The sequence below is a fragment of the Misgurnus anguillicaudatus genome, chromosome 24 (genome assembly GCF_027580225.2).
Source record: "Misgurnus anguillicaudatus chromosome 24, ASM2758022v2, whole genome shotgun sequence".
NCBI classification, from domain to species: Eukaryota; Metazoa; Chordata; class Actinopteri; order Cypriniformes; family Cobitidae; genus Misgurnus; species Misgurnus anguillicaudatus.
In genome coordinates, this window is record NC_073360.2 from 38,114,241 (window position 1) to 38,141,173 (window position 26,933).

Here is a 26,933-nt window from a genome sequence, read left to right on the forward strand (position 1 = left end):
GCTATAATTGGGCTTTTATAAACCTAGAAAATGTGAAAAAGATCAACCCAGTAACTTAGTTTTGTTAAACCATTCTCTGCAAGCATGTGAAAAAATAGGTCATTGAAATTTGGCTCCCTTTGTGATGTCAGAAGGGGATAAAACTACCACTTAATCTGCACTATCCAACCACGGCACAACCATTTAGTGCAGAGATCAGCTCATTTGGATTTAAAAGGACACACCCCAAAACGGCAATTTTTTTCCTCACAATTTTAACATGTTATAATAAATTATTTATATGATATTTTTAGCTAAAACTTCACATACGTACTCTGTGGACACCAAAAATATATTTTACATTATAAAAACGTCTTGTGAAATGTCAGCTTTAATTCTTGCATCTTGTGCAAATGGATGTATGTTGTATAATACATTTATGTTGTATCAAGGCTTGATAGTTACACTTAATCATGCAGCTATTCCTGTTAGAGGTTTCTGTTAAAAACATTTAATAATTTAATAGTCTAATTTGTGTTCATTTTTCTGTCATCATAGTTTCTTCAAGTTCAAAATTAAGTTTAATTTGAGTGTTTTTAATAAAAATATTTTTATTTTCACCATGATGCGATCCTTGAATTTGCCCCGCCCCTAATTAATCAAGTACTTGTTTTTCAGACCTATGACATTAATCAAAATGAAAAAACAACATACATGCGTATCCCTATTTATAACATGATTTAAATGCGATGTGAATAACTTTTGACAATTTATCTGTGCACAAGATCATTTTCTTGAACACTGCTTCTCCAAACTTACCTTAATAGCTTTTATTCCTGCTTTAGTTACTGACATCATTTTGGCTCGAGATATTGGGGGTGTCATGTCCATCATGGATGACATCTAAAAAACAAACAAAACAAAACAAAACCAGCACAAATCAGGATCCCACAAATTCCACAGTTCAGCTGACAATCTCAAACTCAGTGAGGAAGGTCAGTTCACAGATACAACACATTCACGTAAATATTTATTCCTCAAAATGTCTGCAAACACATCCACAATATTCTACTTACAGACCCACAATAAAAACCAAAACAGATCACTGCTTGACACAAATCACACAGTAGATTACTATTACATTTGATTAAATCATTTATGAAGTTGGTCATGTTTTTTAACCAGCAGGGGCGCCACTGTTATTCTCTCAACATTTTAATTCTTTAATATCAGGCAGTTTAATGTCTATTAAGATTCTACAATACACAACTTCGACAATACTTGACACATGTAACTTTGTTTTATCCACTTATTCATGACTAAAGTCAAAATCCAGTCTAATTCAGCCTGACAACACGAACAGGTGGAAGGTCATTAAACTTAATACACTTATTTATCAAACTTAATACCCATTTATTATAGCTGACAGCAAGCCTCGATCTCTATATTGTATCTCATATTTTACTTTACAAGTCCAATTCTCATCATTAAGCGTGACATTTACGCAGTAGCCTCAAGAAAAAACATAACGCAACTGTGTTGTTTGGCGACTCTTAGCGCGCGAATGCTAGTAACGTATATATGCGAGAAAATCTCATCTCCCCGTTAAAGGCGTTCACTGCATCCATGTCCATTTTCTTTAGTACCTCAATGTAACTATAGAGTTAATCTTCTTTACGCAAATATACATGTGAGAAATAGATTATTGCGACTAGGCCGCATGCGAGAGACGCTAAACACAACCTTCCCCAAGCGCCCGAGATGTGATGCAATGATCGCCCAGAACTACAGCGCCACACACTGGACTGGAGATGAACTGCTAGCCTCAACACAGAAAAATATACAGAGAAACAACGTTTAATTGATCGTCTATCTTCTTTTTATTTAATCCTAGTTAACAGTAAAACGATAGGTTATTCAATTATTTATTTTTTATAACATTATTTATGTTTTTATTTTTTTAGAAAAAGTCAAATCAAATATCTCGTTTCTATTTTTCTATTTTATTTTAATGTGACTTTTATTTTGAAATGTCATGTTCGTGGTTCTCGGACCCTCGGAACCCGGTGATCAGCTGCGACCATGCCGACTGTCAGCGTGAAGAGAGATCTGCTCTTTGAAGCCCTGGGACAAACATACTGTATGTATGATCTTTGTCATCATTAATGCTTGATAAACGAACCACCAACATCAGTGTGTTATTTGTAGAGAAATGGATCTTATTGGGTGTGTGATCGTGTTTCCCTTATAAGAAAGGATAGAGGAATACGTCCATAACATATATTTTACGCTGCAACTCATATGTTTTGCTCTTTACCATCTCAGAATTACTTAATGAATCAATATTGGGACTCAAAATACATGTACATTACAAATCTATGTGTTTTTGATTCAGTGTGTCGCAGCGATTGCATCAGATTCCGATTACTATAAGTTTATAAATGAATTTAAAATAAATGTAAATTTTGTTTCAATGTTTTGGTTTTCCTGTCTGTTGTTGCTTAGATGTGTTAAAGTAAATGTATTAAAATGAAATGAATTTTGTTCTTCATTCATTTGAAAACCTCTGCTGTCTAAAAGCAGATTGATGACGTCATCTCAACGCGCCGAAATACATTATGCTCTAATTAAATTATTTATTTTCTCCAGCCGATGAAGAATTTGATGAACTATGTTTTGAGTTTGGACTCGAGTTAGATGAGATCGTAAGTATTATCAACTTTAAAGCCGAAATATTTTAAATTATATATACGTTTACAAGCATAAGTGGAAGTGACGCCTTTATGAAAAGCATGTATTTGCATAAACCTTGTATTTTGACAGAATTAATAAAAATATCCATTTTATTAACTAAAATGTAATGTATAATATTTGTAATAAATACATATTATTTATATGCAAGACATATACATATATATGATTTTATTTACACATTTAATTTTCTTAATATTATATTATTATGATTATATTGATATATGCATTTGTTCTGATTTTCTTTCTATGTCTAGACTTCAGAAAAAGACATCATTAGCAGAGAACAGGGCGGTGAGAAGGCAGAGGGTGCATCTGATGTTATACTCTACAAGATCGATGTGCCAGCCAACCGATATGATCTGCTGTGTCTGGAGGGTCTTGTCAGGGGTCTGCAGGTCTTCAAAGAGAAGTAAGACCAAATGCTTGTAATCAATGTTATTGCTGTATTTCTTGCTTATCTCTGTGCTGACATCAGATTTGGTTGTGTGTATGGTTGTGGATAACTCCAATGCCTTTATAACAAAAAGGTTATATCAGTTTTTCTAAATATATAATCTTAATCTGTTTACTTGAATTACAGTTAAATTCTCAAATTATATTTCTATATTCTACTAGCTATTGCAATTTAAATACATAAATTGATTTAGATTTATGAATTACAATAAAAATTTGATAAAACACCTAGTTTAACAAGATGCTGATTGTATGTATTTGTGTTTTCAGGATTAACGCTCCACGGTACACCCGTGTGAGTCCAGCCAATGGAGGAGAGTCTCAGCGCTTGATCATAACTGAGGATGTAAGTGAATTGTATTTATAGAAATGCCATCAATACGATCAGAAATACAGCAAAACGTGAAATATGGAGAGAAATCGTTCACAGTAATATAACTGAATTTGCTGATTTTAATGTTGTATGTTGTTCATTTGTCTACGCAGACGGCATCTGTGAGGCCACACGCCGTAGCAGCCGTACTGCGCAACATCACATTCACTCAGGAACGATACGAGAGCTTCATAGAGCTGCAGGAGAAACTGCACCAGAACATCTGCAGGTGTGTAACCAAACACTTTCTGCTATCCATATCTGATTATTCTCCAGTTCAATGAGTTCTGACTATGCTCCTCCATCTGCAGGAAAAGAACTCTGGTTGCCATAGGAACACATGATTTGGACACCATCTCTGGGCCATTCACCTATACGGCCAAACCGCCCGGGGATATCCGCTTCAAACCGCTCAATCAGACTAAAGAGTACACCGCAACTGAACTCATGAGTCTCTATAAGGTGAGCTCTTTTTAAATGGGCTACTATTGACTCTCTAAACCACCCAATGGCCACCTTGCTCTCCAGATATCAGCATCAACCATTTATAAGTCCATATTTCTCAACTACTAAAGTCACGATTCCCACGGGTCCTTGAAATCCTTGAAAGTTTGTGAATCTGGGGTGGAATTTCAAGGCCCTGGGAAGTTTTTGAAAATATACATACATAGATACAGGCCATTGAAAGTGCTTGAATCTATTTTATTCAAGAAGTTTTCTGAAAAAAAAAATCCATATTATTCCCTGTTTAGTGTAGTGTAGTGTAGTGTTTTAGCCTTTTTAAGCACACATGCTAAACTGTTCACTGATTCATACCAAAATGCTTTTTTGCATAGTTGTGTGTGACACTTGAGTTATGTATGTTACTTTTTTCCCTGAAAGGGAACGAGACGCTGTGTCTCCCTTTTCATACCTCTTGCGTAATGTCGTCTTTGGCAATATTTCAGATAGCAATATACTTCATGGCTCCCATGTCACCCTGTCTTTGTCGTTATGCCTCACAATTGGTTAAATTTGATATACACATTCAGACGCACTTACCCCCGGAGGCGTCCCCAAAGTGTCACCTCGAAAGGGACTGTAACAATGTATCTTAAAAGTTAACACAATGTAACTTTGCTCTCACTTAAATGTGTCCCCACATTAAGTCCTTGATTTTGAGGGTATTGGACCTGGAAAGTCCTTAAAAAGGTCCTTGAATTTGAAGTTAACTAAGGTGCGGGAACCCTGTAAAGTAAATCTCCATGATTTTTATTTCAGACCGACAGTCATTTGAGACACTACCTGCACATCATAGAGAATGAGCCTCTCTATCCCATCATATACGACAGCAATGGAATCGTCCTATCAATGCCTCCTATTATCAACGGTGAGTCAAATACACAGATCTATAAAATAGTACAAATATACAAACTCAAGATAAATACATTACGTAAGGAATAATTGACGACGGGCCATTGAATTATAAGAAAATAATGCACACCAAGGTGGTAATTACACCGCAGGTGTGCATTATTTTCAAATAATTCAAAGGACCGGGGGCTGATTATTCCGCTTATACCACGGTTACCACAAACATTGCTCTGGTGCCTATTTTTAAGACATTTGACAAGTTAGGTGTGCATTTTGCAGAAAAATAATCAACACCCATAGAATATTTCTCAGCCAATCAGAATGCAGCATTCAACAGACCCGTGGTATAAAGGAATAATAAACTTTTCTTTTCATGATTATGGTTTGTTTTAGTGTGTTAATTTAAAAATGTTGGTCTGAATGTTTTATATTTCTTGTTCTGTATTGCAGGAGACCATAGCAAAATCTCCTTAAACACAAAAAACATTTTTATTGAGTGCACAGCTACAGATCTCACAAAGGTAAGCATTTGTTTATCGGACATATGGGTGATTCTCACGAAAACTTGGCTTTAAAAATGTCAAGCATGAAAATGTAAAAATTGCTTACATTTACTTTTTTTCCCACCAGACATTGAAAAACAAAGTCTGGAGTAAATGGGAACATTAATTTAAAAACTTTTACTTATCATTTAACACTTTTTGTAACATAATTTAAAAAGTTAGTCCTAAAAAATCTCATTACCGCAACAGTCAGAAAACATCAACACTGACATATTTTCAAAATGACATGACAAACCTGAAAGAACATAATTTGGAGATTCTGCACATGCATTTAAAATCAAAGTATTATGCTTCTATTAATTAAATTAACATTTAATAGGCATCTGTTGCGGTAATGATAATCAAAATGTCGTGTAAGCATTCTGACATGACAATATTTCAAATTAACTGTAAATAAATGATCTTACCTGGTAGCCATCTTGAAGTAACTGGTCCATGTGCTTGGTCACTCAAAATCAAACTTTATTAAAATTCTGTATGTGTGCTTAAACTGTTCTCAAAAAGTGTTGCGGAGGATGAGAACATCAGGCATGGACACATCATTTTCCTAATTTTTCTTCATTATTATTATACATGAATATTCAGTAAATATTTTTTCTGTCATCTAAAGTAGTCTAGCAAAACATCAATTTATTTTTTTTCTTAATATTTTTGTGTTAATTTGATTAAATTACAACATAACGCATGTTCAAACACAGCCGGACACATTGCGGTAATGAGAATTTCAGCAGAAAATGAGATAAAATTTCCAATTATAAATTCTTATGTTGAAATCACACATTGTGCAAGGTAGAACACAGTATTGTGTTAATTCTGATGCTTTTTAATGTTACTATATTACACATTTTAAAGCTAAAATCATTAGTGCCGTGGTGTTTCAATGGTTTCGTGAGAATCACCCATATAGATTGTGATAATCAGTCAGACTTAACACCTGAACGTCTGGTGGTTTGATTTGTAATGTGAAATACATGTGAAATCTGTGTATGTTTTCAGGCAAAGACTGTGCTGGATATGGTGGTGACCATGTTTAGTGAATATTGTGAGGAGCCGTTCACGTGAGTACTGCACTATGTAAACATTTTTACTTCCACCCAATATATGCAATATTTATAAGCATGATTACACTTTTATGTAAATCAAAATATTGTTTTTTATCATTTGAGTGTTACAAGTTCACTAATGTAGTTTATTGTTCAGTATTGAGATGTGATGCTTTTTATTTGCAGGGTTGAGGAAGCAGAAGTTGTTTATCCAGATGGAAGATCGTGTGTGTATCCTGTATGTATTCAACCTTTATGTATTCATTAAAATCAGTCCTATTTGTTTGATTAATGCACATTTATCATTACCTAAAACTTCATCAGAAGAATGTTAAAACACTGTCTGCACAATGAATTTCATGCACCGCTGACGTCACCAAGCCCTCAACCACAAACTCCTCCCCTTCCTGCTTTAAATAAATCTCAAAATTAAATGTCATTATTATTGATGTAAAATTTGCTGACTGTCGATGCTTGTTGGTAGGAGCTGGCTTACAGGACAGAGACACTTTCTGGAGACTTTATCAATAAAAGAGTCGGGATCAATAAATCTGCAGAAAGCGTGATGTAAATATCAATTCATCTTTTCAATGTGAAAGCTTTAACTTGTGTTTTTGTGTTTGTGCTCAGTAAATCTGCAGAAAGTATAGCACAGCTGCTGACCCGTATGTGTTTGAAGTCAGAGGTCAGCGGTGAGGGCGATCAGATCCGAGTCGAGATCCCGCCCACGCGCTCTGATGTCATCCACGCCTGCGACATCATGGAGGATGCCGCCATTGCGTATGGCTTTAACAATATTGTCAGGACCACGCCTCGTACATACACAGTAGCCAATCAGGTAAAAGAATTAAACAAATAATCTTTGTGGTACTGTTATTTGCAGTATGGCAATTACTAAATTATGTGTTTTTCTGTGTGTGTTTTTACAGCTTCCTCTAAATAAACTGACAGAGTTACTGAGACAAGACCTTGCAGCTTCTGGATTTACAGAGGCATTAACATTCGCTTTGGTGAGAAATGACCAAATCAATTTTCCATCTCTCTCAGTTTTTCTTTTCAGTCACATGAGTAGGTTGGTGGCCGCATAATTTAATTAAGAAGCAGGAAAAACGTTTTAAATGCACCGACATAATAGACAAATTAGAAACTGTCTCTTTAAATGTGCGGAGAGCGACAGTCTTGTTATTTGCACTCTTACAAATGGCCTGAATGGAAAAGAGTTTACATTAAGTTCTAATGAGTATTAAAGTTGCAGTATGTCTGTATAATTCATATTCTTGTTTTTTTATTTTATGTCCCCTTTAATATGAATCTCTTTCTCTGCAGTGCTCTGAAGAAGATATCGCAGATAAACTTGGAAAAAACATTGCAGACATCAAAGCAGTGCACATCTCAAACCCAAAGACTGCAGAGTTTCAGGTAACACATCGTACCGGTTACACTTTATAATAAGGGTCATCTTAATGAACCAAATGTTAAGACAAAAAAAATATTTTTACTTAAACATGAACTAATGCCGAGTCAAGGCATACAATGTACTAATCATAAACCAAAAATGTGAAGAGTCATACAACATGACATGTTTTTCATTGTTAGTTAATATATTGATTAACAATGAAGTCATGTGTTATCAGGAATTCATGAGTCATGTTGTAGTTAATGATGACTCTTCATTAGTTTACGATTAGTACATGCTTTAACTCAGCATTAGTTCATAATTAAGCAAGACTTAATTTAGGTATTTAGTTCATCATGATTCATGGACCCTTATTATAAAGTGTTACTCACAGCATGTATAATAAACACAAGTAATGCAATTTTCTTACTAGCTTTTTCACTTGTGTCCACTAGAGGGCGCTCTGCCAAAGTGTTAAACCGTAAAGTCAAAATAAACTGGCAACACTTTACAATATGGATTTTTTAACATTAGTTACCTACAATAGCAAAACGAAATAATAAACAATACTTCTACAGCATTTATTAATTATCACCCGAATAATTTCATGATTCTCACGAAATCCAGATTTAGAAGGTGTACATCATCAGAATTTTTAAAAAACACTTGAAGCCAATTTTTTTTGCACATATAAGATTAAGGTCTGAACTTACTATAACCATTTTTTTTAGAGGATTTAAAAATTATTTAAATTTTTTAGATTATCATTATCAAAAATGATCATTAGCACAACATGATATTACATTAAATATAGGCATTTACAAATTCATGTATCGGTAATGAGAACTAAACAGTTGTCTAGGTACTATGACAAACATCATTTTTATTTGGACAGAAAAAATAAGAACTGCTTACCTGGTAGCCATCTTGAGTATCACAGTCAATTATTTCCATTCCAACAAAATTTTTTATTTGAAAATGTTAGTTCATTGAGGGCTTAAACAATGATTGAAAATTGTTGCGGAGGATGAGAAAATTGGTCTCGGACACATTTATATTCCTTATTATTGTCTCTACATTTACCAATGATCACCAAATACCACATGTTTCTTTACTGTAAATGTTTATAGTATAACATGCACTGAAGCTTTTTAGATTTTTTAATGATAAATATTTCCATCTCAAAGAACCAAAATCCAGTCATGGACACGTTGCGGTAATGAAAATGTTCCCCTTAAATGTGGAAAAAACAACAAAATTGGTCTGTATGATGTCATTTGAATTCATGTGCAAAATATTACATGAAGAGATGTTTGTAACTGTATGCTTCTTTTTTGATACTCTTACTTTGCATTTACTTTTTTATCAAAATGTTTCATGACACGTCATAAGTCTAATTTCGCGAGAATAAAAGCACCAAACTATCGATTTCGGCAGATATCATTTTAAATAATCGGCTATCGATATCAGTGGGAAAAAATGTATATCGGTGCATCACTAACAAATACTGGTAAATTTTTTGTTAATGTATTAACAAATATAGCTCAGTGGTATAGCATTGTGTTAGCAGCGCAAAGGTCATGGGTTCGAACCCAAGGATCACACATACTGATGAAATCCTGTAATGCACTGTAAGTCACTTTGAATAAAATCATCTGCCCAATAGGTAAATGTGTAGTGTAAATATGGTTGTTACTGGCCTGCAGGTGGCACGCACGTCTCTTCTGCCCGGCCTCTTAAAAACGATCGCTGCGAACAGGAAGATGCCCCTCCCTCTCAAACTGTTTGAGATTTCAGACGTCGTCCTTAAAGATGAAACACGAGGTTCGTAGAGCGCATCTCAAGTCATTATTTATGTTTGACATCTCAAAATCAATCATCATCATTCATCTGTCTCACAAACACACACGAGATGTAGGAGCACATAACAACCGCCGCCTATGTGCCGTGTACTACAACAAGAGTCCGGGTTTTGAAGTCATCCACGGACTTCTGGACCGGGTCATGCAGCTGCTGGATGTCAAACCGGGTCGTAACCATGGATACCACATCCAGGAGGCAGAGGGTGAGTCATTAATGTTAAATATGACTTGTGGACACAGCGTACACCTTAATCTGTTTATAACCATGCGAGTCACATTCAAACGGTTAATATTTAACTTCGTTTTAGTACACGTAGTAGGTCAGCAAAACATGAATAGGAGGTCATATGATTGTTTTGGTTGGACTTGTTTTATTTATAGAATATCGTCTCCTTATGTACACCGTATGAAAGTGCGTGTTATTGTAAAGACAAACGTGTTTGTTTTCATAATCTTTCATCTAAATTGAATACCTCGCCTCTTATATGACCCTTTGAGGATAAAGTCACCTCAGCTGGAAATAATGTAAACTCATAGTCAAACAGCTATTATTGTTTTAGGTCGGTTGTACGTAATACAGCCTTTTAAAGACTTGCTAATAATTAACAGAGATTTAGTGCCGGTTAACTTTTAGCATCTGGACAATTTCAGATTAAAAAAAAAACTTTCAGATAAAATCATGCTGATTTCGGGACAAAACTAAAATGGTTACTAGATCGTGTAAAAAGAAGTAGCTTTCCTGCAAACATTTTATTACAAATTTGTCGTCCATCTTTCTTTCAGACTCCGTCTTCTTCCCTGGTCGCTGTGCCGAAATCTTTTCACGTGGCAAAAGCATCGGACACTTCGGGGTCCTTCACCCTGATGTGATCAGTCGCTTTGAACTGACCATGCCTTGCTCTGCCATCGACATCGACATTGAGCCCTTCCTGTGATGTCATAATGCAACTAACTTAAGCCACACCCTTCAACTGTATGCGTTGTTTTAGCTCCTCCCCAAAACCTCATTACAATAAGTATGCAAGTATGCTGTTCAAAAAATAAAATCACTGTTTTAATAAAGGTTAACTTAGTATGTTATTCAAATATTAAATATTATGCGTGTATGTCTGTGCCGGGACAACATAGAAATAAATAAATCTGGATTTAAAACTCACAGTTTTCTATAATGGTTTTGTACATTCACCTTAGAAATCACTGATTTATCAGAAAATAAACTACACGGTAGCATTATGTAGGTGGTTGCTAGGGTGTTGCTATGCGTTAGCTAGGACAGATGCTTACCCCTAAAAGTTAAAATGGTCCCACATGTATTTTATAATATATTCTGGGGCTGGCTGCATAAACATAGTCGATATGTTAAGACTAGTCTGAGCAACTAGCAAAGAGTTAGTACTTAAAACAGTTATTGTGACAAGTCTTTAAGATAGAAGTTACTAGTAATACAAGTTTTGTAACTTGTAAGACTAGTCTAAGTAGTTTCTACAATAGACCACTGGTTTCTAGATGTGGCTCGGGTTCCTCCTTCAATGCAAGTCCATCAGATGTAAATGATAATTTTGTTAAAGGAACAGTATGTGAGAAATTTATATCAATTACTCATAAAATGGCCCTGATGTCACTAGACATTAAGAAATCATTTTCATTTCAAATACTTATATCACTGACAACAGTGGTCTGGCCAGGATATTGTCATTTAAAAAGTGGAGTTGCAGCTCTTAAGTGATGTTTATGTTGTCATTTTGTGTATTGGCCACCAGTTGTGTGATTGCAGTACCAGTTTTAGCCACAAGTTTTGTGATTGCAATACCAGTTTTGGCCACAATCCTACATACTGTTCCTTTAAAAATAATATCAGCGCACTTCCTGACCACATGATCATAAGCTGCATAGACGTTTAATATGGGATCCTCAAACATTGAGGGGCGGTTTCCCGGACAGGGATTAGACTAGTCCTAGACGAAAATAAATGTAAGAGTCGTCCAAACTTAAAACAACTTGCACTAACATATCTTAAAATTAGGGCTGTCAAAAGATTAGTTGCGATTGATGGCATCCAAAATGGAAGTTTGTGTTTACATAACATATTGTTAGTGTAGTGTGTAAATTTTATGTATAAATATATACTTGAATGTGTATTTATATAAGAAATATTTGCATTTAAATACTGTATATACATTTTTATAATATATGAATATAAATATTTTATATATAAATATAACAATTTTTTTTTAAATATATACATAATTGGGTTTGTTTTTATATATAAATAATAATAATACACCATACACACATGTATGTTGTGTAAACACAAACTTTTATTTTGGATGTGATTAGTCGCGATTAATCTTTTGACAGCCCTACTTAAAATACATCAGTGCTGTTTATTTTGCCTCAAAATGCACACAAGTAATGTTTTTAGTAAGGTATGTTTGTTCAAACTAGTTATATTTCCTTATTAAACTAAGGTCCTGGCTTAAGCTAATTCCTGTACGGGAAACCACCCCTTAGTGTAATAATAGTGCTGGTTTCTTTAGCAAACATTATTAATGACAGTTTATTGTCTTTAGTAATTCACGTGGTTGAGTTAATGTGCAGTTACAGGCGTGGCTTAAAACATAGGAGGGTTTAAAGGTTGAATGTAAAGTGTTAGGCAGTTTGTAGCACTGATTTGTCAGGGTTGGTTAGCAAGATCTCCTGCTTGTTTAAAAGCTTTAGCTGCTTTAATGCTAAAAGGTCAGTGTGCGTATGTTAGTGTGTGCCGTCTTGTAGAAGTTATATGAAACAAATGAAAAGTAACTTTGACGATATATTATAGGCTGTAATGGTTGTTATACAGGAGCTCTCCATATGAGTGAGAAAGTCATGGTTTAACATCAAATATAGAAAATTTAGTTTAAACACAAATAATTCAATAAAATTCTGTCTATATACAAAAGGTGAATATTGTTTATATACCTGCCTATAATAGATGTTCACACATTCATCCATCCATCATCCTTTATCTAATCATCCTTGTATTTTGCATAAATGCATATAGATTTTTTGAAAGGGCTGCACAATTAAGACAAAAATCATGATTGTCATTTATGTCCCCTTAAATTATATTAAAAGTTATCATTTTGATGAATAGTATTTACATTGTTTTCATTTCATTATCTTTTTATATCTGAGGCTTTATTGTAACACTGTGATACAACTAACCCCGCTGTGTAAAAATGTTTTCAATCCCAGCTATCAGTTACTAGGAGTTGCTGACATGTTTGAAACATGCAAAAGTGTCCAGCATGCATGGAAACCTCTTTAATGTGTTTACAATGATGCACCACCATGATGACAAAACGGTGGTCACTTTGCAGAAGCTAATGCCACTACATCGTTTCCATACTTCCATGTGTTTTATTACAGTTTAAATGAACATTAATATAATGAAGAAAAAGTAGTTATCTAATCTTATGATTAACAGTGTTGGGGTTTGTGTAAAAGTCTTTCTGCGTGTTTACGTGAGACTATTATATCTTTTCTGTAATGATGTTTGTTTAAGGATTGTCTTTGTGTTTACCACTGTGTGAGTGGTTTGTGGCAACACGAAAGGTGTGTTTGTGGTTTTGTAGTGTTTGTAGATACTGTAGAGTCATAAAGGAATATTAAACACTGCTAACCAAAACCACACATTAAAATATCCAAAGCTCATTTTTAACAAGTTTATTCCTTTAACAGGATCAGAAAGTGTCTCATAAACACACAAAGTGTGTTGTTTCAGCACATTAAAGTACAAAATGTGTTTTGTAATAAATATCTGCATGATAAAATACATAATAATAGGCAGTCATAGCATTTGAAAAGAGGAGATGTGGCGCTGATGTCATCATACATTGTAAAAAAAAATGGTTAAAAATGGTCACTAGCTGTCACTAGGGTGGTAGCCTTTTAAAAAGTACACATTTGTACCCAAACAGTTCATATACAGTAATACTTCAAAAGTACATACTTGTACCGAATTTATACATATCTGTAAATAAATTGTACATATTAGGACCATTTTTTGGTACAACCCAAAACAGTGACAGCTAGGGACCATTTTTTTTACATTTTTTTCCCGACAGTGTATAGATGACACTGGTGTCAGTTTGAGGGGGGACTATTTGTAACCCATCAAATGGCAAACGGGTCATTCCTGAAATCTGTCATTAAAGGGGACATACCATATAAATCTGACTTTTTCCATGTTTCAGTGCTATAATTGCTTCTATAAACCTAGAAAATGTGAAAAAGATCAACCCAGTAACTTAGTTTGGTAAACCATTCTCTGCAAGCATGTCAAAAATTAGGTCATTAAAATTGGCTCCCCTTGTGATGTCAGAAGGGGATCTTATAATAATACTGCCCCTTCCACGGCACTGCCATTTAGTGCAGAGAGAAAGAGAAAGAAAATTGACAGCAAAAATGAGTTTCAATTTCAACAAACCACCATCATGGCGATGACTTATTGCATTTCATCATCTCATTTGCATTTAAAAGGACACGGCACATTTTTGCTCACACCTACAAAGTGGTCATTTTAACATGTTGTAATAAATTATATATGGTATTTTGAGCTAAAACTTCACATATGTATTCTGGGGACACCAAAGATTTATTTTACATCTTAAAAAAGTCTTGTGACATGTCCCCTTTAAATCAAGCTGATTTCAGTGCAGTCATTGGTTTAATGTGAGAAGGTAAAGCTGTAGAAACTGTTTGAGGTAAAAAATCCCTGAGAAGATCTGATGAAGTGTGGATCCTCTACGAAAATCCACCAAAATCAAAGCAGTCCCATCAATACAAACACTCTGCTCACCAGCATGCTATTGACCAGGCCGATGGTAGTGTATGTGATGAATTTATATGGCACCTCGATTTCTTTTCTTCTGCGAGCATTAATGTCACTCACCGACGCTCCGTAAACCCAGCAGAGCGCCCGCAGGCTCGCCCAGCGAAACACCTGCCGGGTCAGCACCAGCATCAGTACCCCAACCAGGAAACGTGCGACGCCCAGGCCGAAAGCTGTGGCGGTCAGAGGCGGAAGTGTGACTGGAAAAGGCCCGACTAGTTCAAAAGTCAGGCCCACTCTCTCATTCACCCAGTATCCGACAGAGCTTCCCGCCGCGCAGCCTAAAATAATGGTGGTGTCCCCCCGAGTGGTGCTGTAATGCTCCAGTTCAGGGTATTTGTAACCCAGGAAGAGGGGCAGTACCAGTGCCACTATAGGGGAGAAGGGGCTGTTGAGCTGCAGGAGGTCAAAGGTTTCCCAGAAAGGGTATGAAACGATCACGATGCCGGCTGAAATAAGAACTCCACAAATGACATCCTGAGGGGAGGAAACATGAGGAGAGGCTTTTAGTTCACTTTCATGTCAGTTGGATTAATCTATGTAATAAATGTAAAGTGAAATGATTAAATCTAACCGTTAGAGCCTGATAAAAAATGCTAAAATGTACAAGAAAACATGTCAGACGACCTTGGGGAGTTCAGATGCAAAACCCTCTATTTATTTATCCATTTTAAAAGTTTTTTATTTATGAGTGACTCTAAAGGGTATAAATGCAAAGTTATATTAATTTAATTTAAGTTAAATTATGTCAACTTATTGTTTATATTTTGACTATATTCTTCTTACAAGTAGCTATAACTTATTGAAAATGTTTACTTAGTGTACTTTAACTTAACAAGTGTAGTCAATTTAAAACTGTGACTTAAAATGACTTGTAAAGACAATTCGATTTTTTTTCCTGTGAACACTTATCCCAATCCATTTTACTTAGGGCTGTCAAGAAATGCAAGTTATCGCAAGTAATCGCATACAAAATAAAAGTTTGTTTTTGCATAATTTGTGTGTGCACTGTGTGTAATTATTTTGTATATATAAATACACACACGCGCGCGCACTGAAAAAAACTTCTGGACATCGATTGCACATGATTAAATTTAGGTTTTCTAAAAATGAAATTAACATTAATTAAAATTTATTTCATTTTGATGAAATTTAATTAAATCATGTTGAACTGCAGTACATAATTAAATTACGTAGATCCAATAATTTTTTTTTACAGAAAAATCTGTTTTTTTTTAGTGCATGTATGTATTTAAGAAACATATAACATATAATATAAAAAATAATATAAAATATAATATTATAAAATATAATAAAAAAAAGTTCTCAAATGTATTAATGTATGTGTGTATTTATTTATATATACAAAATAATTACACACAATACACACACAAATATATATTATGCAAAACAAACTTTTATTATATGCAATTAATCGGGAATAATCTTTTGACAGCCCTAATTTTAATATATTAAAATTTTACCTCTAAAACCATGATATCGATTTAAAACAGATTATGGACACGATAGATGTAAATTACACTGTGAAAAGTGAAAGTTTGATATTAAAAAATACTAAAAAATAAATAAATATAAATTATACATTTTCTCACTTTGTGAAAAATAAATACTTCAATTGAAAACAATAAAAAATTTAAGCTTTTCAACCTAAATAGTTAATTAAAGTACTTTAAAAAAATATTTTTTAAGGTGTTACCAATTTAAGTATTTTTTTTATTTTTCACAAAGTGAGAAAATGTGTAATGTATGTTTTTTTTTACTCTCAGTTTTTACCCTTAAATGTAAGCTTTTCAACCTAAATGTTTCATTAAAGTACTTTATAAAAAATATTTTTTTAGGTGTTACCAATTTAAGTTTTTTTTTATTTTTCACAAAGTGTATAATGAATGTTTTTTTTTTTTTAGTAATTTTTTAACTTTTTTATCTTTTTACAGTGTAGTGATTGCTTATTGGCCCAAATGCAACAAGGTCCCTATTCAGGTATCACCCTTAATACAAATCTGTGGTTTTGTATTCTTGTAAATAAACAGAATAAAAATCCTGAATTTTTAAATCCAGTTTTCTTAGAAATGTCCACTGTACAATTTCTTAAATTTCTTTGTTTTATCAACTCAGATTTACAACTCATTTCACAATTACTATTATTATAAAATTTAAGGCAGCAAAGTTTTTTTACAGTGTAATAATGCACTGCTCCTCAACAAGCCACACAGTTGGTGCAGTATGCATTACAAGTTTAATACCTAAGGTCACTAACCAAAGTATCCGCGACTAAACTCATGCCTTGGCATACACCAGTAAAGCTGTGCTGTATTATGAAACTAAAGGGGAAATTTATAGGGACGAGGCAGGCTGCATGAATTATAAAGGAGTTTAAATGTTTTATATTAAAAGCAAAAGTGCATGTTGCTTTTAGAGCCGGTTTCTCTGGCTGGTAAAAACACAGTCAAAAAGACTTACCAGAGCCGAGTGCATGCCAGTATAAAGACGACTCAGACACACCAGTGCAGACAGAACCACGGCCACAAGCAATCCCAATTCAAACTGGAACTAATGTGAACACAAAAAAACACACATTTAAAATTAATAAATGAATAAACACCAAAACATCTGACATTTTTGCATATTAAGATCCAACTTATAGTACATTCAAGGTTTGCATTTGTTTTTTAAACAGCATGTGTGTTACCCGAACCCAAAACCTTTGTTTAGCAAACCGACTGATCTACAGGAACACTTGGAATATTTCACTTTGTCAATTTCGTTTTCCTATTTACTAAAAAAATCACTGATTCAGTATTCGACTGAAGAAAATGTGAGTTACACAGTTATGGTATAAATGGAAAACTGTTATCATCACCCAACCCCTTCCCAAAGAGACCATCTTCTTTTCAGGATTTCATTCATTAAAAACATCCTCCCATCCATCTTCTCCATGAGGCCTCTATCCTGTAATCTCCATCCACTCTGTCTGCAGCTTGACGTATAGATGATCTTCTAACAACATCCCCTCATCTCCTCCCTGCCATCCTTTTCTTTCTATCCCGGACATGTTCTCATCCCACTGGTTTTATTCGGGACTCTGTTAATCACTGAAAACACTGGAAGAGACTTTACGTATTCATGAGCAGCCGCGCCTCCTCTTTTCTATCTTATCCTCTCCATCTCCTCCTCCCTCCATCTGTCCATCTCTCTCTCTCCTCCTCTATCAGCTGGAGGTCTTTTACAGGAAGTTAATGAAGAACGCTTCCTGAATAACCTCAATGGATTCTGGGTCACTTGAGCTCATGTATAATTGAATGGAATGGCTTTTTATGGTCTAAATCACATATACAGACTACTTAATGATCCTTTACAAGCAAAGAGACTTTTAGGTGGATCGCTTACAAATCAGTTTACCCCTAAATTAAGTTTGGCTTCATTTAGATAATTATATCCAAACAAAATTGGACATTTAGGAATAACAATTCGTATATGAAATATTTGGAATAACTCAAATGTAACTATGGGAAATTACAAAAATGACTTGTAAAATAGCTACCCAGTCTCAAAAGGTTTCGTGATATAGTAACGTAATTTTTTTTATATACTTTTTTGTGACATCACAAATTTCCACGTTTTTTGTGATCGTATAACGAATTCCTGTTTTCGTGTGATTATCCCATATTCTGCTTTTTTCTATTTTTAAACATTTGTCACTTCGGTTTAGGGTTAGATTTGGTGCTTGCATTGGAATGTCACTTTATATATTGGTTTATACAATTTTTTTCTGATTTATTTATATGTCGCCTGCCGTTAGGGTTAGAGTTGGGTTTGGGTAAGGATGTCATTTATGTAAATCTAACCCTAAACCGAAGCGACAATGGTAAGAAAATAGGACAAAACAGTTGAGTAACCAATACATGATAATCACACGAAAACAGGGATTCGTTATACGATCACGAAAAAACACGGAAATTCGTGAAAAATACTACGAAAATAGAATAAAAAAATTACGTGAAAAACTAAATTTCGTGAGACTGGGTTGAAAATAGCTTCAACAGAAATTCTCTCAGTCTTTATTTTATAGCTTTTTTTAAAAAACACCTCCTTTAACAATGACCATTATTAAAATAAAAAATATTTTGCATAATTCTTCATACATGTTTGCTATTGTATAGCCAATTTTTAAATCTCTGAATAAAGTGAAAGTTTTGTAGTGGCTTTATGTTTATGATCGATTCAATATTTGGACACCAAATGCAATACATATACTGTAATGAAGTGTAAGCTGATATTAAAGTGATAAGACAAGAGGTGTTTATGAGGAAGCTGGCAGACCTTGTGAATTTGTATACAGCCTACAATAAATTGATAACATTGCTGTTTGTGTTATTGATATACTGGTGTGATATTGAGCAGGACTCACTACACTGACTGACAGATGCATTCATCTATAACTCACACTGATTGACAGTCATTTACTCAGAGTTCATTACAATGCCACAGAGCAGATGTGTGGGAGGGTCTTCCGGTGACTGATGGAGACTGAGGCTCCGCCCCCTTCTGTGTAGTAAAGCAAAATGAGTCTCACCTTCACCCTTTCCTGAGCACTGAGCAGAAGCGTAAAGAAGATGGCAGTCGCAGCCATGGCGTGCGTGGACGGCAACCCGTACTCTGCGTCCACCCGCGTCTCCAGTTTGACCACAGGGGGAGATGGAGGACGGGGCAGCTTTAAAATATCTTTCATGGCCTGACCAATATACATGACCACCTGCAGAAAGAGAAATTAAGGGTTAAACCATGTGATTTTGATACTACAGTACTAAAATACAGTTGCATTTACATTTATGCATTTGGCAGACAATTTGAAGCTAAACAAACTTGACTTATGGGCATTTTACACGGTATGTGGCAGTCGTGAGTGTCTAGTTCATTTTCAAAAGGAGACATTCATGTCAGGTGCCGTAAAAGACTAAATGCACTATGCACTAAATGTTGCATAAAACGTTTCCACTACACGTTAAAAGCTGTAGCTACGTGGCGATTCAACCGCTTGTCGCGTACCATGTGAAATGGCCATTAAATGTATTAAAGCAGATGTGTAACGCAATCTGATGGCAATTCGTATGTAGTTTACACGGTGGCTAATTCGTATTAGTACGTTTTTGTATGATTTGCTTTCACCCATGTGACTTTGGGGTTAAGGGTTGAGTTTTTGTACGATTCGCGTTGTACGAATTCATACGAATTAGCCAAGTCGTAAAGTACAACACAATCTCACGGCAAGTTGTGCCATAATCACAAACTTTTTCATTAATTCATTAGTGTTCATGCACGATTTTCCGCCTTTTTCATGCCATTGAGCACGAATGTCTTTTTTGTGTCAGTCAACATGAATCTCTATAAGTAGTTTTTCATGCTCGTGGCACAACCCTCTCCCCGTGTAACCCCATGTATTGTTTTCCTATTGTTTTTTTTTCCTATTTTTAAATAATTGTTGCTTGGCGTTGGGGTTAGAATGTTATTTTATGTATCGGTTTCTACATGTTTTTTTGCCGATTTTAAAACTATTTTCGCTTGGGGTTGGGGTTTGAGTTAGGGTTTGGGTTAGGATGCCGGAAATGTAACAAAAAGTCCTTCTAACCCCAACCCCAAGCGACAATGGTAAAAAATAGGAAAAAAAACCAATGAGAAAACAATACATAAAATGTCACAAAAAGAAAGTCGTGCCATGAACATGAAAAACTATTTATAGAAATTTGTGTTGACTGACACAGAAAAAAGCGGAAAATCGTGTCCATGAACACGAATAAATTAATCAAATATTTTGTGACTATAACACGACTTGCCTTGAGATTGGGTTGTGAAATACATACAAATTTTCATCAAATCAGGCTTTGTGTGTATAAATGTTTGTGTGTTACTTACAACCCACACATTGACAAGCCGTCTGCACAGGAATGAGTCGAGGTTCCAGTGGATGCAGGGCAGACAAGTTATGTAAAACACTTCATGTCCCAGCATAGCTGATGCCACAAACAGGACATAGAGAATCCAGTTCTTCACCTCATATCGAGACCGGGGAGACTCCTGTAGACAGAGAAATAATAAAATGCTTTAATAGGTTCAAGTAAAAGCATTTCAACTAGTTAAAATTCATTAGAATTAGAGATCTTGTTGTGAAAGGGCGTTTCCTTTTACTATGACATAAAACACTTTATAAATGTGATTTCTCCTGGAAATTCATATGATTAGTACTATTTCTATATGGCTACCATTTCAATCGCTTTATAGGGTATGAAATCAAGATGACATTCAGTGTTTGAGGAGGCGTCAGATGACAGGACAGATCTTTTTTTGGCTAAAGTGAACAGTTCATTAGGTCATCTGATAATGGCTCTATATGTAACCGTTGATTGCACTTTCTCTGCCCTCATGTGGGCATGGCCTGGTGCTATTAAGGAATGTTGTTTTCTTGTTTTAGATCCTTTACATTTTTAAAAGAACATTCAGGTGTAAAAATTATCCATCCACTACAAAGGTCTTGTAAATAAAGTGATCTCAAAAAGTACTTAGACACTTAAAGGAACCTTAAAAAAAATACATAAACATCTGCAAAATATGTTTGTCTCATAAATTAGATTTTTTTTAAATAATTTTATCAAACTGATGTGATGTAGTACAAAATTCAAGTCCGCCCAGTAGTTCAGACCAATAATAAGTTGACATAACTTAGAAAAAAACTTTGAAATTGTTTAACTTCATTTGTTAAGTTAAAGTAGCATTAAAATATAAGTTGTTTTTACAAAAATGCTGCCTTTTTTACAGTGTATAAATATATAGTTTTTTAATCAAAACTTAACAAATGTTTAGCTTGAAATGTGTGCTGTTAGTGCTATCTTTGCTTACAACACATTTAACTTTATTTTGTTATATAATGCCATGACATAAATACAATATTCTTAGTGTGACTTAAATGTCCAACCGCTGTATTTGTTTACACAAACTCACTAAGAAAGATTTCATCAATGTGTAATTAAACATTAAACAGGCTTTATATTTTTACCTTCAAAATGTGTTTTATAAACTCTGACTCAAAAGTAAACCAACCCGAGAAACGGGTAATTCCTGTCATCTGGTATTTCCACTGTTTAACGCAGAAATGCAGTGGCTTTGAATTTGGAAAAAGTCTTTCGTTTTTAATTAGTATAAATCAATAAATCTCTTTCAAACCGACTTTACTTACTTTGATTTTGTCGTCAAACTGTAAACTGTCGATTTTATAGTTGGAGTTACTGTCATGTGAGGCGGCCGTCCCGTTTACATGTTCCGCTTTGCGCCGGCGTGTCTTCACCGAACCGTCCTTAAAACCGTTCACGAGTCCGTTTTGAGTCGTGTACGAGCACGTCTCTGTCGGAACCAGTCCGCAGAAACGCTGGAAACCGGCCACGAGCTCTGGACTCTGCAGGTACGAGATGACCGTCCACATGGCCGCGCGAGCTTTGACTTGTGTGCACCAGCAGCCCGGCCCACACGCACAGGTGTGTTTTACAACAGCGGGTGACAAAGCGTGAACGTGCGTTTATTTAGTCAGTGCTGACGTTTGGCTACTTGCTCGCTTTGATTGGCTAAGATGTTTACCTGAGGTAGATATCCTGCTTATGGAAAATGGCTGTCACAGCAGGTGAAAAATGTGTAAAAAAAAGGTGTGTAAATGGGTATGTTAGAATTTCAAAAAGTATGCTCAGGTGTAATGTAGGGCATAGCCTATTGTTTAATGTTACTTTTTTAAAATGTTAATATTTATATTTTAAATATTTACAGATAGGTAATTGCATTAACAAAATACCAAAGACAAAGAGGATGGAAAATGTGACCCTTCCTAAAATAAATATAAACTCATATAGTAAATATTTACCTGTATAGTAAGCACATACCCACTGACTTCCATATAGGACAAACAAATACTATGGAACCATATTTGGTACTATCACATGTGTGCCACTAACCAGTGTTGGTATTTAGTAACTAAGTAATTAGTTACTGTAATTTAATAGGCTTTATGCCCAGTTGCACTACTTCCTGAACCTCAGCCAGCTCCTTGTTTCCTGTCTGCCATTATTGGACAAACTGATTAGTCCAGGTGTGCCTGACCTCAGTAGTCACAACAACAATAATCAGACACCTGGACCAATCAGTCCGTCCAATAATGGCAGACAGGAAACAAGGAGCCGGCTGAAGCCCAGGAAGCAGCGCAGCTGGGCATAAAGCCTATTACGTTTCCCTTAAAAAAGGTAAACTCTCACTTTCAAAAAAACTTTGGTAAGTTAATAAGTAAGTAAATGGTAACACTCTGGTGTAGTTTCCAGTTCTTACTATTAACTGGTTGGTTATTAGGATTAATATTACTGAGGTATTGGTTGTTTATTAATACTTAAAAAACACATATTAATGCCTTATTCTGCAAAACCTTACATCCTTATTATTCCTACATTGTAGAAAATACTTTGCTGCCTTAACATTTTTTGATAAATCAACTCAGATTTAAGTCATGTCAACAGATGAGTTGTCACAACTTGTAAAATATAGTTGAGAAAAGTCAACTTAATTTTATAAGTTATAACAACTCACCTGTAGTTATAACAACTCGACAAATAAGTTTAAATGACTTGTAAATCTGAGCTGATTCAACAAAAAAAATTTAAGGCAGCAAAGTATCCTTTTAAAGTATTGGTGTACCCAATACCAATACCTAAACTTAACAACTACTTTACTAAGTATTAATAGGTAGGCTAATTAGGACTATATTGAGGCAAGTTAGTTTATAGTGAGAATTGGATCTTTAAAAGTGTGACCAGAATAATTTATGTACTTTTAAATTATTTTTTTCGAGCCGTTTCGAGCCTATCTTTGTATAATTTACTAAATATGATTTAGAAAAGAATTAATAAGTAATTATTTTTTGGTGAAAGTAATTTGTAGTAATTTAATTACATGATTGAAGATTTAATTAGTAATTAATTACTTTTTTTAAATAACTTACCCATCACTGTACTATTACATACCATTAGGTATTTGCTACCTCTTTGGAATAATATGTAGGCTACATCAAGATGCAAAGCTGTACTTTTTGCTATTGTAAAGAAATAAAAATCCACATCTGTTATCCAAGTACATCATCCAGAGTTCAAAAATGTTTATTATTATTTCTGTTGTTGATGCTGTTGGGCCATTATTAAAGGTATAGTTCACCCAAAAATAAATGTTGTTCAAAACCTGTTTTTACTTGTCTAGTACAGTGGTTCTCAAACTTTTTCGTTGTGCGGTCCCCCTTGGGTATGTGCATTCCTTCGGGGCCCCCCAAAGAAAATGTATGACATAAAACATTCTAAAACTTTATAATTTTAATTAAACAAAACATATAAAATTAGTGTATTGCTACTGGTTAGCCTTATTTTTCTGAGGTTTCATTACACAGAATTTATGATAAATTTATGTATTTTATAAAATGTCATAAAACTGGGCCTAAGCACACAGATGGTACCCACTCCATATATACAAACAAATATGAAAGCATATCATGAACTGTTTGGTAACCATCATTTATCAAAATATATTTTTTGTCTACAACAGAATAAAGAAACTCATCCGTGTTTAAAATAACATGAGGGTCAGTAAATAATGACAACCTTTTTATTTTTGGGTGAACTATCCCTTTAAGAAATGTAAACCATGTTAATTTAATTAAATAGGGTGTGTTTGACTTTGAGGAGATTTATGAACTCTGAAATAGTGGCCTCCTTCCAGTCTGTTTCTGGGATATTAGTTTCTATGACAACGACAGCGAGAATTGTCAGCAGGTAGATGACTCACAACAGACAAACAAAACGCGAAGAGCTGTTAAATGACCAACATTAATTCACACAGAGCTGGCATATTTTACAGAAGGACAACTGAACAGATCTGTTCAGCAAAAAATGAGTTAAATCTGACGTACACGGCATTACTGCTTTGTGAACGTCGCGTGGTATTTGACCCGGACGCGCGTCAGACGCTTTGATTTAGCGACGCTTTGATGATGATGACGCGGGCCGCGGCGTGATTCCCGAGTCCCCGGCAGCTTATTTGGGAAGCAACCGGGTTTCGGTGCGGTTGGCTGAAATCAGCAGCCCACGCGGCTGTCATTACATCACCTCCCGGGCTAAAGCGTTACGGTTTATTATTTACTAGGAACGAACGCGATTGACCGAAGCGCATTTTAAAGGCCTGACACAAAAATGTCCGTAGGCTCCGGGTTTAACGGAATCACGGGTGTTTTAACGAGAGGATAAAGAGTAGAAGGGAAGAAGGCGCGTGACTGTCTCGCGCTCATTGTGCTTTCGTTGATGATGTGAGGCGGGATGCCATGGCAGCGGCGGATGTAGCAGCTAACGGTCCGGAGCCGCCCGGTCCCACGGCGTTTCCCTACGAGGAGTACGAGTGTAAAATCTGCTACAACTATTTTGACCTCGACCGTCGGGCGCCCAAAATCTTGGAGTGCCTGCACACCTTCTGCGAGGAGTGCCTGCACGCGCTGCACTTGCGCGAGGAGCGGCCGTGGCGCATCAGCTGCCCCGTTTGCCGCCACCGGACGCCAGTGCCCGACTATCGGATACAGAACCTGCCCAACAACACCAAGGTCACAGAGGACTTCCCTCTCTATATCGACTCGGACCCTTTGCCCCAAGATGCACTACCGCCCCACCCGCCTCCCCTGCACCCGGCGCTCGTCGCGCTCCGACGCGAAGACGATGCGTCCAGAGCGTCCGTCGCGGGTCAAGCGACGTCGTCCACCACGACGGTGTCCACCGCGACAACGCTCTCTCAAGAATCCATTTCGCGCTATGAGAGCTGCCACAACTGCAGGCGGCTCGCGCTGACCACCGGATGCGTGTGCGTCATCTTCTCCTTCCTATCCATGCTCGTGCTCTTATTCATGGGCCTGATCTTCGTGCACAGCCACGGCGGACCGCCCTCGCCCGCGGGACCGCTCTGCCTGTCTGTCGCGAGCATCCTGGCTATGGTCTCCGTGGTGGTTACGTGGCTCCTCTGCTGGCTCAAATACAGACCGGAGCACGAGTCTGGCCGCGCATCGGCCACTGCTAACGCGAGCAGGAGAAACGCGTGACACAAATAGTTATTGTTCACCTGTGTGTTACGGTAGTGATATGGGTTTATCAATGGCTGATCCCAACATCGATGTCTAGACAGCTGTACAGTGCAGATAAACAATGGCTCCAAAAAGAATCAGATAACAAGAATTTGTATTACATTTGGATAAAATCAATGCAAGTATTTCTTTAGAAGAAAGCACTTTACAGGCAAAATAGTGCACAATTAAAGAAGTGCTTTAGATTTCAAATAATAAAACATAGGCTGAAGGAAACGGTATTAGACATTTTGTTAAATTTAAGTCGATCATATCCATAGTTAATGTGGTACTCTGCTAAGCAACTTGTGTGAATTTAAGAGGAACTTAGTCGATAAATTCTTACATTTTACGGTTCAGATATTTTGGGGACCACTGTATTGACAAGGTTTGAAAGTGTGGGACCACAAGTGCTCCTAATGCCTTTCTTTTACATTATTTTTCTTTACGAATCATATTATCAGTTACAAAGTTTATTTATTTCTATTATTTATCTGCTTTAATGATAGCATGTGCTTTACAAATCTTAAGTTTATATTATTGCCTTTCTATTCCATAATATTGTCTCGCTAAGACAAATCACTGTTGTTTTCCTCACTTTGTAAGTCGCTTTTCGTCTGCTAAATTTAATGTCAGAAAAAAGGTCCAAAAATGGTCTCTATCCAAGTAGGCATATGACCGACCTTCAACGTTGAAATTTGGTTGAAATAAGGTCAGTTGTTTGTTCGATGTTGAAACAACGTTGAAACAATGGTGAATGGTAAACGGTTGCTAAAGGTTAATTAAAGGCTTAAAATCAACGTTGAAATTTGATTGAAATAAGGTCAGTTGTTTGTTCAATGTTGAAACAACGTTGAAACAACAGTGGTAAACGGTTGCTAAAGGTTAATTAAAGGCTTAAAATCAAAGTTGAAATTTGATTGAAATAAGGTCAGTTGTTTGTTCAATGTTGAAACAACGTTGAAACAACGGTGAATGGTAAACGGTTGCTAAAGGTTAATTAAAGGCTTAAAATCAACGTTGAAATTTGATTGAAATAAGGTCAGTTGTTTGTTCAATGTTGAAACAACGTTGAAACAACGTTGAAACAACG

The 26,933-nt window shown here is 35.6% G+C and overlaps 4 protein-coding genes across 4 annotated transcripts in view; 2 read left to right on the forward strand and 2 right to left on the reverse strand.

Annotated features, from left to right (window-relative positions):
• Window positions 1-1,776, reverse strand: part of scaf4b (SR-related CTD-associated factor 4b) — a 41,956-nt gene extending 40,180 nt beyond the window's left edge. The window contains exons 1-2 of the mRNA XM_073862952.1: window positions 1,575-1,776; window positions 799-879 (exon numbers count right to left, since the gene is read on the reverse strand). Coding sequence (XP_073719053.1) covers window positions 799-879; window positions 1,575-1,613 — 120 coding nt within the window. The 5' untranslated portion in view covers window positions 1,614-1,776. The remainder of the gene's footprint in view (window positions 1-798; window positions 880-1,574) is intronic.
• Window positions 1,777-1,974: 198 nt separating this feature from the next.
• farsb (phenylalanyl-tRNA synthetase subunit beta) lies at window positions 1,975-10,781 on the forward strand. The gene is made up of 17 exons (XM_055197383.2): window positions 1,975-2,119; window positions 2,629-2,684; window positions 2,988-3,142; window positions 3,457-3,532; window positions 3,673-3,788; window positions 3,871-4,021; window positions 4,820-4,928; window positions 5,363-5,433; window positions 6,472-6,533; window positions 6,705-6,756; window positions 7,003-7,064; window positions 7,149-7,356; window positions 7,448-7,528; window positions 7,845-7,937; window positions 9,621-9,738; window positions 9,827-9,979; window positions 10,560-10,781. The coding sequence occupies exons 1-17, from the start codon at window positions 2,062-2,064 to the stop codon at window positions 10,709-10,711; spliced, it is 1,773 nt and encodes a 590-aa protein (XP_055053358.2). The 5' UTR covers window positions 1,975-2,061; the 3' UTR covers window positions 10,712-10,781.
• A 2,685-nt stretch (window positions 10,782-13,466) lies between these two features.
• sgpp2 (sphingosine-1-phosphate phosphatase 2) lies at window positions 13,467-22,710 on the reverse strand. The gene is made up of 5 exons (XM_055197385.2): window positions 21,899-22,710; window positions 20,581-20,742; window positions 19,244-19,423; window positions 17,131-17,220; window positions 13,467-15,126 (listed from the first exon to the last, which is right to left on the reverse strand). Exons 1-5 carry the CDS (start codon window positions 22,139-22,141, stop codon window positions 14,581-14,583), a joined length of 1,221 nt encoding a protein of 406 aa, XP_055053360.2. The 5' UTR covers window positions 22,142-22,710; the 3' UTR covers window positions 13,467-14,580.
• Window positions 22,711-24,444: 1,734 nt separating this feature from the next.
• On the forward strand, window positions 24,445-26,707 carry LOC129438599 (RING finger protein 228). The gene has a single exon (XM_055197394.2). It carries the CDS (start codon window positions 25,058-25,060, stop codon window positions 25,817-25,819), a length of 762 nt encoding a protein of 253 aa, XP_055053369.1. The 5' UTR covers window positions 24,445-25,057; the 3' UTR covers window positions 25,820-26,707.
• The last annotated feature ends 226 nt before the right edge of the window (window positions 26,708-26,933 follow it).